The 13,878-nt window shown below is 43.3% G+C and overlaps 1 protein-coding gene across 3 annotated transcripts in view; it reads left to right on the top strand.

Annotated features, from left to right (window-relative positions):
- Positions 1-13,878, top strand: part of dlgap1b (discs, large (Drosophila) homolog-associated protein 1b) — a 149,295-nt gene that overhangs the window by 128,324 nt on the left and 7,093 nt on the right. For all 3 annotated transcript variants that reach the window (XM_030122933.1, XM_030122932.1, XM_030122934.1), the window contains exons 7-8: positions 9,290-9,675; positions 9,757-9,836. In XM_030122933.1, the coding sequence (XP_029978793.1) occupies positions 9,290-9,675; positions 9,757-9,836 (466 nt within the window). The remainder of the gene's footprint in view (positions 1-9,289; positions 9,676-9,756; positions 9,837-13,878) is intronic.

Here is a 13,878-nt window from a genome sequence, read left to right as displayed (position 1 = left end):
GCTCAGGGAGGAGCTGACAGGGCTACAGCAAACACAAAGAATGGCTGCGGCAGTGCACCCCTGCTGTCCCCGCTCCTTCAGCCTCTGCAGTAAAAACACACAGAGTAGTTTTCTGTTTAACTGAAGGGACCTGGAGTTTACTTGGAGGATTACATAAAGCACTTTCCCAAATTCTGAGATGTAAACGGCCTATTTTAGACCAGGTGGACAGGGTTAGCTCTGTCAGGTAGGGGGGTTGTCCCAGTCCTTCCCTCTCTGCTTCCTGCCTATGTTATGGCATCAGAAAGAGCAAAGGAAAAGAAAAGCCCCAAAAGGATTTCCTCAGTGTTGACTGTGGATGATCCTTATGGCTCCTGCATGCTGAAGCTGGGCAGGGCACGGCCCGCAAACTCAAAGCCCTGGGGGAATGAAAAACATAAAAGGGGCTAGGATATAGAGTTAAAGCTCCTGTTTTTCTTCTTTTTCTTTTCTGAAAGAGAAAAAAAATGTGTGGAAATTGTTGTTTTTGCTCCGTTTTCTTCGACAGAATATTGAAACTTTTTGCATTTTACTTAAGTTCTTTTGACAGCTAAATTGTGTGGTTGAGAGGTTGTGTTGCTTTCACTGAACTATAGGGGAGGGAGTTCATCGGAGGAATGGTGCATGGCTGTAAGTGGGTGGTTTGGGCTGTGCAGTGTGGGAGGCCAGGCCCCAGCGCAAATTAAAGACTTCTCTGTGAAAGTCCCAGACTCAGCTACAGTAATGTGTGTGTGTATGTGTGTGTAAGTCACTGAGACTGTGTGCAAGCGGCCGGCGGGGAAAAGACCCAACCCTCCCCTTTTTTTTTTCAACCAGTCATTAAAAATAAGCCACAACTCACCCCCAGTACACACTGAGAGACAGCAAGAGGGAGAGAAAGAATGCATCTCCTCTTTCTCCTCCCTTTCTTTCAGCTTTGCTGCTTCACTAACCAAGTAAAACGGGGAGGAAAAGGGAGGAGGGGGGAGATTGTGTTCAAGGGGAATGATTCCACTCAGAGGTTTTTAAGACACACACTCAGACCCCTCCCCCTGTAAAGTAGCAGGAGTTTTTTTCTGTCCAGGAGGGGTGCGAGAGAAAGAGATGAATGGGGAAAGGAATGCAGGAGACAAACGAGTGCTCTCGGCAGGAGAGTGGGAATGTTGGAGAGGCCATTGTTCCTCCCCCCGCAAGATTCTGCAGAGAGTGGATGTAAACACACAGGAAGAGAGCAAAGGGGGTGTGAAAAATCACACCTGAGAGACAGATCCAGCTCTAAAGCATCTAATCACATATTCAGATCTGTCCTAATACATGCTGTCTGCCGTACGTGTTACATGCTAGACACACACACAGATGCTCATACATGCAAACCAGTGCCTATAGCTGCCATCTCGTCTTTCCCTCCACCCCTCCACTCCTTCAACAGGATGTATAGGGTCAGAGGGTCAGGACTGGAAACCACAAAGACAGTATGCGTCAGTGTAGCCTGGTTCTTGTTCCAAATCCCCCCACAGCCCCCTCTTGTGCCTCCTACCTTTATGTCTCCTACTCTTTTTTCCTCCATTTTTCTCTCATTTTCCTCGTTTTCTCTCTGAACTTTTCCAACTCCCTCTCTCCTCCCCCACCCCAGCCCGTGTTCTGCTCTCATATATAGGAGACACAGAAGGCCTGACGTTTGGTTTTGGGCCCAGATGGCTTTAGCATGCCTCTGGCAGTGGATTAAGCCGCCAGTGTCTCCTTTCCCCTCCATGTGCAAGTGGTCAGGACAAAGAACGTCAAACACGGGGAAAGGGGGAAGGAATGCAAAGGGAAAAAACTCCAGGACTGTGAAACAACACTCGACGCTGATGTTTCAAGGCATTCCTGGAAGAGTAAACTCGAACGCTTGTAAAAACTGCAAGCCAGCTTTCCTGTTACTTTTTGTGCCTAGTCATTTCATGAATCACGTTATGATTTTTTTTTTTTTTTTGCCTTTTGGAGCTAATCCCTAGAGTGCCTGTAGCATGCAAAGTATGTCTTTTTTTGTAAGAGGAAAGGAGAAGTGAACTTTTGACCACATTCTACTGCATTTATATGTAAATAGCAGCACACAGTGATCCTTCATGTAATGACATGACTTCAGCATTGTGTTTCAACCCTCTCCGTTAGGCTGATTCGTGTGTGTGTGTGTGTGTGTGTGAGTGTGTGTGTGTGTCCCTTGTCTTTTTGTGTGTCTGGCTTGGTGTTTGCTATTTCGTCCCATTGTCCATTACACCCCGGGCTTGTGGTTATGTTTTTCTACACTCAGCTGTAACTGCAGGGACTTTAAGTTCTTGTGGACAGTCTGTCATGTTTTATCAGGAAGCTGTGTTTAGCACTTGGAGACAGTGTGGTGGCAACATTGCTGTGTTGTTGTGTGTATTTTTAGCTTACCAGACATTGGCTTAAGTGGCCCATGTTATCCACTAAGCAACACCAAATGCCACCATCAAAACTCTCCCTTAAGTGACATATTCATTGATTTATGTTGCCCCAGTCACTGCTCAATCTCAGAGTTTCATCTAATGAGTAACTTATTTCCTTCAGCTACATGATTCTGTTTTTAGGTATGCCACAACCTGTTACATTTGCCCATGCTGTCATTGCCGACACATGCGATGTGTCACTCACACACAGCGAGTCAGTTTACTGTTATACTCCCAGTCAGTCTGTGAGCAATGTTGTGGGAAAGGAGTGCAGTGAAAGCATGCGTGAGATGTGTGGGTGTGTTAGCTTTAGCGTTAGTGCTAATGCTCAGGTTTATGCCCCACAAAGCAGCTGGAATGTACAGGAACAGAAGGAAACAGCAAGGCAAACTGATCCTCACTTATCTCTCCACTTCTTTTTCTCTCTCCCTCTCCTTTCCTTCTGTTGAGTGACTGTTCTCTCTGTTGTAACCCCCTGCAGGCAGGTCTTTTGGACAGAAACAAAAGAGTGATGTGTCTCTTCTTGTGGTTGTGGACTAGTCAGGGTAAAGCCCTTGCCAAGGAGCAGTGGAGAACAATGGAAATGGCCTGGAGCTTTTACAGGGCAGGTCTAATGAGTCAACCCCCTGTGTAAAAAAAAAAAAAAAATAAAAAAGTCTTCAGGAGATTAGACCACGTTGTTCAGTACTGTACTGTAGAATGACACATTCATGCCAAATTTTGGATGATTATATTTATCCGTAACAAAAGCCATTAAGCAGAGATTTACAGTCTTGATGAAGACTGTTAGAACATTTTGGAATATTAAGTATAAACTCATTGTGGAATGACGTTTTTTTTTTACTTTATAACACATAATCTAGATGCATAAATAACATATTTTTTTCATTTACAGTCTTAGGAAGCCTAAATTTAACTATTCAAACAACTTGATGGTTATTTCCAAAAAACCCCAAGTGTCAGAGACTGTGTTGAAATTTGGATTTCTCCACCCCGTCGCTTTTTACCTTGCTGCATGTCTCTCCCTGCCTGTCACTGATTGACAGGGCGAGCGGAGCGTCAGGCCATAAACGTGGAATGCAGGTAACCGAGCTCTCTATTTGAACTTGGAACACAGGAAAGTGGGTTAAGTGAAGTGAATCTATTGCCTAACAGGGAGCAGCTGCCTGCCAGATTAAGCGGTGGCTGACAGTTGTAAACACACTCTTATCTAGTGATTCAGGAGACACAAGCCTGTGAGAGCAGTTACCCACTGTTGACACGGGTTTCTGTCAAAAGGGGCACACTGAGCACATTGCTTTGTTGATAGCAATGTTGGTCTGAAGACACCTGAGGCATATTTAACAAGTGTTTCGCACTGATATGCATACTTGTATTTTCATGAAGGGAGAAAAGTTTTAATGCAGTAGTAAGTGCAGGATGTTTTGTGTTGAACTCTCCCTCCCTAACAAGCACTCACACAAGCTAAATATACTCTTTTAAAAGGCACTCACAGACTGCCACTTTCCTCTCTCGCTCACACATACACACAAGTGCACACAGTGAGCTATTGTGTCTGAGGGAGTTGAGGCATCTGGAGAGCAGAAACCCTCTATAGTGACCTCTGACCTTTGGTGGCTGGGAGTTGTAGACAGACATGAGGGTCTCTTGGTTGATTTTCAGGTGCCTCAGAGGACTGTCAGAGAACATTAAAAGCACTATTGTGTATGTGTGTATGTTTTGTTGAATCCTTACAACACTGGTTAAGTCACACTGATGAGTAATGATCAACAAAAGTGTTATCTGCTATTTTGTATTTTTAATCTTTTAAAATGCTGAGTAACTCATATCACTTGTTTACTGTTGGTCATGTTGAGTTGATTGGGATGTGCCTTGTCTTCTTGCATTGTTGTTCACAACAGCAGTGTAATGTCACACGGGGTGAGCTTTTCAGCTTATTGTCATCTCATGACAATGTCCCAGAAACCAAGTGACAAGCCTTTTTGACATGGATCCAAGACAAACTGGTTAGTGGAGTTTAACATTCATCTACACAAAGCCACTGCTTCAGGGCCAGAAACAATATTAGATATTCATTTGCAACTCTGTGTCCCCTAATTGGTCTCCTCTGTGCTGATATCCAGGTGTTAGTTTGATTTTTATGCTGCTGGTTGTGTCCATTACTCCTGCTGTGTGTCATGACTGGCTGTTGTTTAGGTAAGTGTGAGTGCAGCTGCAGTTCACCCTTTAAAGGTAAACAAATGGCCAACAGAAGCGTCCCTCTGCTCGCTGCTGGTAGAACACCAAGCCTCCCAGCAAACTTCATGTTGCTGTGTGTCGCCATGGTGACGCTATCACAAAGGACTCCAGCTGGTTCTGTGTGTGTGTGTGTTGGGGGGCAGACGAAGCCAGGCAGTAACTCTCTGTTTTCCCCTCGTCCCTCCTCCTCCTCCTCCTTCTCCTCCTCCTCCTCGGTCCTGTTCAGTTCTTCTTCTCTGTTCACTATTCTCTGCCCTCTCCCCTCTGGCAGACCCTCATCCCAAACACAGTGCAGCTGGGCTCAGCTGTCAATGTTCCCCCATCCCGACCGCCCCCTTTCCTGGCCTTTGTATTTGTTTGGATGGTGGTGGATTTGCCCTTGGCCCCCGCGCGGGGGAGCCCGTTCCTGTTAGCTAGCCTCTTAAGTCAAACCGTCTGCTCTTTGAAGTGGCCTATCACACAGACACACAGATTGGAGATTACAAGCCAGCTGCCTGCCTTCAATCTGTCCAGTAACATGAACGTGGCGATTAAATAAAGGAAACAGCATACACCTATGCAGACACACAAATGGGCCACAGTGATGAGCAGAGCCAAAAAAGGGGAGGCTAGTGAGTCTGGTTTTGTTCGAAAGGCTGAAGAAATGAATGGAGACTGTGCTTTGTCTCTGGGGAGGGAAGAGGTCTTTCTTTGATATTATCAAGCCCAGAGGTTGGGGGTGTGCTCTGCCAGAAGAGCTGCTATTCACACCAACTTGTCAGCATGAGACTTTTGAAGCATTTGTCAAAAGAGAGATTTGGCGGAGAGCCATTAAAGTTTTGTTATTCACAAATTCGTCTCTTCTTTTGGAAGACAATGCTCGCAGCAGGCTGCACCTACAGCACCTCTGAGATGGAACAGAGATCAAACTCTTCAATGTTTCTATTAATTAAGGAAGTTGTTACATTTTTGGCTTCTGTTACACAGAAGAGCATGCCAACACTTTGTCTTTTCTATGATCATAATTGCGTAAATCTGATAGTATGTGGTAACAGAGATGTTTTTGGTTTGCTTATCTTTGGCTGGTGAAGAGTTTTAGTTTTTCTCATTCCTTCTTAAGGGTCTGATGGAGTCCTGCGTCACTCTTCTGCTTCTGTCAAACACTGTGTCCTTGACTGTCTGTGCGTGGGAGGTCTAAGGCAGTGCATTCGTCTAATGCGTTTAAAGCAGTTAGTGATCCTAACCATTATCATTTCTTTGGACTCTGGAAACTTGACTTTAGTGTTATCAGGAAAGTTGTGTTGGTCAGCTGTTTACTTAATGATACTAGGTTAGATTAGAAGATTCACTTATTTTCTTTATGAATATAAATTTAAAACACTTTTGCAAAAATGTGTAATTATTTAGCAACATGTGTGATGACAGATACATGTCCCTGGCGTGTCCTGGGTCACTGTCAGCAACAGCTTGTGACTGATGGAGAGCATATCGGTGGCAGGAAGTCTGTGGTCTCCATTGATGTGGAGAGGTTGAAACGTTAAGCTGGTTTGGGTCAATGTTATTTGTGTGCCTCTGCGCCTGCGTGTGTGTGTCTGCAGGCCTGTGTGCATGCACATGTGTGCGTGGGCATGCTCTGTCTCCTGAGTGTGTTTACTTAACCTGTCTCGGTATTCAAAAGCCCTGTCATTCTCTGGTGTGTCTGGCTCTCACAGTGACAGCTAGGTGGGACACGGCGCGTCGTCTCCTGTTTCATACAGTGCTTTATTGAGCGGATGAACGCCCTCTGTTCTTTAACCCTTTTCTGGGCCTAAGGGGAACAGCACACACACACACACACAGATATATACAGTCATCTACATGCATGCACGTACACACAAGTGTGACTTTTAGATGACTTCGGGGGATAGAAGCTCTGAAAGGGGCTGACATTCTATCCTTTGAACTTCTGTGGCTGATAGGGGCAGGACCTCACCCTCTCCCTCTGTGTGAGTGCATGTGTGTGTTCAGTGTTATTTTTTTTTTGTTCTCCTGTGGGTCTGTACTCAGTGACCTTTGTGAAGATTAGCTGTGGATGTCGATCATATTCCTGAGACATCTCTGAAAAGTCGAGACAGTGTTGCATATCCTGGCATGCTCAGATGATTTAGCCTGGGATGGCTTTGGCATCTGTCTGCTTTTACAGTATCTCGCAAAAAAAAAAAAAAAAAAAAAAATGCACATGACATTTAGCCGTAGAAGGAAATACAGTAAGTCTTTTGTCTTTCATGTGGTTTGCTACACTACCATCAAAGACTTATACATGCAACTGTGATCTCATCTCAACGCAAAAATTTGTCCTGTCTGAGTACTTTCCAGCTTGTCAAAACCTGACTGAAATCCGGTCTGGGATCATCCAATCACTTTCTTGGAGGGAGGAGGGGGCGGGAGGGTGGGTGGATGACTCTGACAAACCAAGTGGATGAAGTCAGCCCTCTGTTCGCCTGCAATATGTTAAAACCTCTCTGTAGCTGTCACTAAGATGGCAGGGCACAAAGCAAACAACATCCCTCTCTAATAGTTTTAGACATGGCTGCTCGTGCTGGGTGTGGTTGGCAACAGTTGTCTGCCGCACACAGAGCAGTGATCTCGCCACGGTAGGATGTTTGTCTTTTGTAGGGATTAAAGGGATCCAGGAAACCCGCTGTCCTAGTTTTGCTGCAGAGCACAGAGAGCGACCTAGTTTTGATGATAGCACCAGGCCAGGAAGGGGATTCCAAGGCATAATGTAGTTAGGAGGTAGCTGTTATTTTGTCTTTTTTTAGACCCTGTTGGCATGAATGACAAACACTTACGAGTGTGACAGAAGCCTTTTTCTGGACTCTCTTCCTCTCAGGTTACAACTACTGGTCAAACAGAAAGAGTGGGGGAGTGTTAACTGAGCAACACTATGTTACTTTTTTAATATCTGTGTGCTTGGATTTAATGCAGAGCCTCAGAAGTGCTCCCTGGCTGTCCCCTTCAATAACATTTAATTATGCAAACAAAATACAGTGACACAGGGTTATTCTCAGCAACGTCAAATAGTTCTGGATGCGTACAGTAACTGCGTGGAGGGCTTAACCATCTAGATCAGTGGGTCAAGTGGCTGACATACTAATCCTATTATTGGACAAGGCTCTGATTTGTTAAAGTTGGCCCTAATCTACTGTCCATTTTGACTGGACACATGGACCTAAGACCTCGGAGTAAACTGTCAGGGTGTCAGCTGTCACTAAAGTCCTTTCTCTGAGGCTGAGAAGAAAATTACACTTGAATGAAATTGGTATTACTAGGTCATTTTAGGCAATCAGTTCATTTCAGTTAGGTTTGATTTGGATCTTAATATGTACTACGACTGGGACATTGTGCATGAATGAGTCGTAGTCTCTTTCATAATTTTCTACTTGTACATTTGAGCTATAAAAGTGGTTTATATGTGTCATCATATGAGCCCTAAATAAAGTTTTATCGAACCAAAAATAAAAAATAAAAAATATTAAAAAACATTATTTTAAACTGGCTAGTGTAAATGGTACCCAAATATTTCTTATACATTTTTCAATATATAGAATACATCAATATATTCCTGAATATACTCTTGAATTTCTGGTCCTTGGAAGCGTTTCTGTCCTGTCATGGTATGACCACCCTCTTTGGCGTAGTCAGTGGGAGGCAGACAGGTATGACTCAGGCTGAGTGTGCATCTTCTAATCGGGCCAATCAAACAAAGACCCAGTCAAATGTAATGTGTGAACTGAGCAGAGCTGGTGTAGGCGTAGAGATAACTCCTCGTCACTATCCTTGATAGTTTTACAATCAAATTCCAGAAATATCTCAATAGATTGCATTCCTACACAGCAAAAAGATGCAAAGGAATAGACTGAATGCTATTTTGCACATGATATTCCAAAATGAATGTATTTGGATGTAGTCCCTCTGTAAAGACTAACACTTTGATTAGTAACTGTAAGTAACTTCAACAGATTTCAGTTGCATTTATTTTGTAATTTAATTACAGAGCTTACTTTGCATTCATGTCAAATTCTGACTAACCCTTAAAGACTATTTCTGTGTCTCTACATGTAATGTATCACCATCTATTATAATATTATCCTCACAATTTAGCATTTTTCTGTGGAAATGAGGTATTTTCCTGTAGTTAATTTACCGATTATGTAGATGTTCATTAAAGCTCAGAGTAAATATGACAGTTATTATTACAAATCAGAGGAAATTGAGGAAAAAGTGACTTAAAAATACATATATCATGAACTGAACATAAAAACAAGCATCTACAATCACTGTCATTTGTCATAATATAGGAGTTTTATTGGTGAATCAATGTTGCTTAAGATAACAGTGTTTCCATGTTGACTATGGAGCCTCTGAACGTCCAAATGGGTCATATGCAAAACTGTATTATACCTGAATTATTGAAATATATTGAAAATATTAGTTTTTCAATAGTTTAAAACAGTAGATGCCTTTCGTCGCTGCTCACTGTTTAGGTCCTTTAGGGTTAAGAAAATTCATTTCTAGACAGAATTCCAGATGCAGATGTTTCCTCGCATATATCTCACCGTCTTTCGTTTTCTATCTCCTCCTTGCAGTGTCATCATGCATCACAACTTACAAGAAGACACCTCCCCCAGTCCCCCCACGGACCACCCCATCCAAACCCTTCATATCCATCACCGCCCAAAGCAGCACTGAGTCTGCTCAGGATGCTTACATGGACGGGGGCTCAGGCCCGAGGGCAGGTATCAGCTCCCAGCCGGGCCTGTCCAACTCCACAGAGAGCATCGACAGCATGAAGGCCCTGACGGCCGCCATAGAAGCGGCCAACGCTCAGGTGCATGGCCCCGCCAGCCAGCACGTCACCAACAGCACCATCACCATCACTGCCACCGCCACCACTTCAGCCGTCGCGCACGTCTCTGCTGACAGCAAAGCGCAGAGGGAAGCGCTTCGCAAGTGCCTCTCCATAGGGATCCAGGTTTGTGGATGAATTTAGTAGTAAAATGAAAAACTGAGCTGCAGTTTGACAGCTTCTTTTTTTTCCCTCTCATGCTCTTAGGTGGACCCAGAGGAAGGAGGGCAGACAGAGGAGCAGTCTAAATTCCAGTCGATAGGAATTCAGGTGGAGGACGAGCGCTGGTGAGTATCAAAGAGACAAAGGGAAGAAGAAACAGTGAAACTGGATAAGTCTGATGGGAGGGATGAGGCACAGATAGCCTGAACAGGAAGAGGACTTATGGAGACAGAGAGAGGTCTGTGGTGTGCAATATAAGTCTCCAGCACCCCCCCGCCCCCCTCCTTCTTGCACTAGCTTCTCTGCAGCAGCTGTCCCCAGTTCAGGGGAGGTTGGCGTCAGAGCCTCCTCAACCAGGGGCCCCAAGTGACAGCTGTGGCAGAGGATGTGGTGCATGGAGCTGGAAGGTGGAGGGGGTGAGTTGACAGCCATCTGTTGCTCCAGTCATTGTGATTCAGGCTACTTTGAGGCTGTGTGTTTGTGCATGTGTGGGAGGGACGGCTGGAGAAAGAGAGAGAGAGAGAAGGGGAGGGAGTTTTATTGGGTTTGTTTAGCTCTAAAAGAGACTGCTGTGCTGTCAGCTACACTGTTTCTTTCTGTGACATGTTTCTAGTTTGAGAAAAATCAGCCAAGTGCGCATGCTGTTTCATTAGCTCACATCACACCAGGCTTATCAAGGCCTCTGTTGGGACACACAGGCATTTATGGCTCCTTTGTCTGCTTTCGCTCACCCTGTCAAAACACTGACCTCCTGTTTGGTGAAGCAAGCTGACAAATTTAGCCACGTTACTGGTTTTCTTACCGTAGTCAAGGCATGCTTCAGGAATTCAGGGAGACATCACCTTTAATCAAAGGTCACAGTGAGGGCTGAGTCCAGCACTGTAACACACATTTACACAGTGTCAGGGAATGTAAGGGGCTTTCTGAAAGAGGCGGCCTCAGCTGACTGACCAAGCTCTGAGTTCCAAGATTTGCCAAGCCAAATATTAACTCATCTAGGCACCTTTTAGTCCACCGAGGCCACAATGCTAGGCAGCTTTGCAGCTTGTGCATGTCTCAGGTTAATGTTTGGTGCTTGTGTGTGGGAGGTGTTTTTGTCAGCGCATGTTTGATTGTTTACCTCTTGGCATGCATCTGTGTGTGTGTTGGTCCTTGCATGTGTGTACGTACCTGGGAGGTCTGGGCATGCTGCCCCCTACATTAGATTCCCAGACAGTGAGAGTGCCAAAATCTTACGACCTCAGTCCAGCACTCAAACTCCTCTGGTGTGTACGTGTCTAGAGACAGAGAGAGAAAAAGAGTCTGTGTTAATATGCAGCCATCACAGGTCATAACCTCACCTCGCTGTTTGAACCAGGAATAACTGAGAGGGAGAGGAAGGGAGCAGTAAAAGAGATGAAAATAACAAACAACATACTTGTCTTTTCACAAGATTTTATAGCTGTTAAGCAGATTTTTATGTTTACATCTAAATTATGTCAAAACACTAATGCTCTTTATTTTTATATATTCCTCATCCTTTTTCTTTTACTCTAGATTTTGGCCTTTTGTATGTTTAGATTTGGAGTCGGTGGTCACCAGATGGCTTTGCAGTCACAGGCAATGTGGTGCATTGCTCTTGGTCCTAGTGACGAAACCATATGCACTACCATCTTGAAAAGTCAACTTAAGGGACAGATGGACCTCTTTTTGTTTTCGTCCAGACTGATTGAAAGTTTTCTATAACTGGCTCAAGACAAACAAGAAGGCTAAGAGGGCAGTATTTAACATATGAAAAGAAATCTCTATGTATGAATGAACATATGTTATATATGATTTTAGCAGTTGCTAATATACCTGTTTCTATGTAGAGGTCAAATTTTCTTCAGAAACTCTTGTATTTATTCCCAAATGCTTCAGTGCTCCTCTTTTGCTCCTCTACAGCTGCAGCAGTGTGGAGCACTAGCAACCTTTAGTTTAGCTTTAGCTCATCATCAGACAACTGGCTTCTAGCACAACATAGACCCAAACACAACCTTAATATAAGCTCATACAAGTGTTGCATATCACATCTTTAAAAGCTCATTTATTATAAGTTGAGAGGTCAGATGTAATACCTCTTTCACCTTCTAAACCCAGATAATACCTCCTCAGCTGTATTTGTCTGCAGACTCTACAGTCTGTTTTGTGTTTGGAACTGTGTTCACTGGCGACAACTAGAAAGTACAAGTCTTAAGACTCTTAAAAAACTTTTCAGCATATGGAATGTAAAACTTACCCTGTAGTGATTTACAACTTCTGTCATGTACACCACATGAATCTAATAAGAACATGGAGCTTTCTGCCTTTTTAACTTTTTTTCTTCCTGCATGCCTTCTTCATATTTCATAGTTACTTGTCTTTCTCACACTGACATTTCTGCGTTAATGGCCTTCCTTGTTCTTCTGCCTGCTGTCTTTTGATATGTCTATCTGCCTGTCTCTCACTCTGTCTGGGCTGTGTTTGCCTCTGCCCCTGCAGGAAGTTGTTAGCAGGCTGCTCCAAAGCAGACTGAGGTCATTAGAACTGAACACCTGCTTGGAGGAGTTACTTTTTAACTGCTCTTCACACACTCACACGCTCACAGGTTGCTTGTACACACATACACCAGCCACATCCACACTCTGTTTGATCTACCCGAAGCCACTCCCTTGTTCTTGCTCTTGCTCTCTTCATGGAAGAGAAGAGATGAATGAGAATGGGGAGGTGGAGATGAATGGGAGAAATATCTGGAGATGGGCTGAAGGAGATGTGAGGGAGCTCAGATCATTTGTGATGAGATTCTGCTGTGTTTTTGTTTTTAGTTCTTTTTTAACTTCATATTCATTGATACACTGTAAAAAAAATCCTGTTGTTTTTACAGAAAAAAAACTGGCAGCTGTGGTTACCAGAACAATACTGTAAAAAGCACATCCAACTGTAAACATATTTATGGAGTAACATGTAGATTTAACATTTTAAACACGTATATTTAACACTGGATTTAAATGGTAAATGGATTGCACTTATTTAGCACATTTTGTACACCTTCATGGTGTCCAAAGTGCTTTACAAAGCCACCAGGCCCTACTGGGAGCAATTTAGGGTTCAGTGTCTTCCATGAACACTTTGACATATGGACAGTCGGAGCCAGGATTCGAACCACCAACCCTTTGGTTATTGGACGAGCTGCTCTACCAACTCTACCGACCCATTAGTTTACAAGTTTAAAATGTTAAATTGTTAAATGTTTACTTTTTTATAACTTTTTTTATAAAAAAAAAAAAAAAAAAGCAAATAGGCCATTATTTCAACATTATGGTCTTGCAATTTAAACAGCACCGCATTGTTTTTCAATTTACAGTTTTATTTTCTAAAAACAATAGAAATACATCATTTCTACATACAAATCTGGATTTGTTAACATTCTCTTCCTGTAAGAACTACAGCTATATTTGATTTAATTGTTAACACAAAAATCTTTTCAAATAAACAACTTTGCATTGTATTGTCACTTGCAGTTTTTTTATGTTGCAATTTTACAACTTTTTGGTGTTAATTCTACAGTCATTTTTTTACAGTGTAATCTATTCAGAGATCTATGTTTAAACCGAGACATAACTGACATTGTAATTCTATGATTTCATTACAATATAGTATGTGTTATGGTTAAAAAAGTGCTGCTCTGCACTTTTGTTCTTGTTTGTATCTGTGGTACTCAGAGGCCTATTTGGACTCGTGTATCAGTAGTTGTTTTTAAATATATCACTGAGCGGTGACTCGGTACGTTTTTGTATGTGTTAATAAAAGATGGGAGTCTTGTCCCGCTTTGAATCTGGCAGAGACTAGATGACTGGCCATTCCAATCACTACACATTTAGCCGGCCCATTATTCTCCAACACCACCATCTCTCTGGCGTCCCATTCATTAGTTGCGTGGTGAGCTGCTCTATAGAACTTAGCCAAATGTGTGTGTATTGATTTAAACTATGCATATGTGAGTGTGTGTGTGTCCGCTGTTGCACATCATGTGGAGGGACTTGGCAGAGACTGTCTGACAGAGGCACAGAACCTCTGAGCCAAATACGACACGGCACACCAAGCTGTAGAGAAGGGTCCCAGGTGTGTGTGTGTGTGTGTGTGTGTGTAGGTGTGTGTGTGTGTGCATGT

This window comes from Sphaeramia orbicularis, chromosome 20 (genome assembly GCF_902148855.1).
Source record: "Sphaeramia orbicularis chromosome 20, fSphaOr1.1, whole genome shotgun sequence".
Classification (NCBI taxonomy): domain Eukaryota; kingdom Metazoa; phylum Chordata; class Actinopteri; order Kurtiformes; family Apogonidae; genus Sphaeramia; species Sphaeramia orbicularis.
Note: the sequence above shows the minus strand (reverse complement) of the source record. Positions and strands in the feature narration are given on the sequence as shown.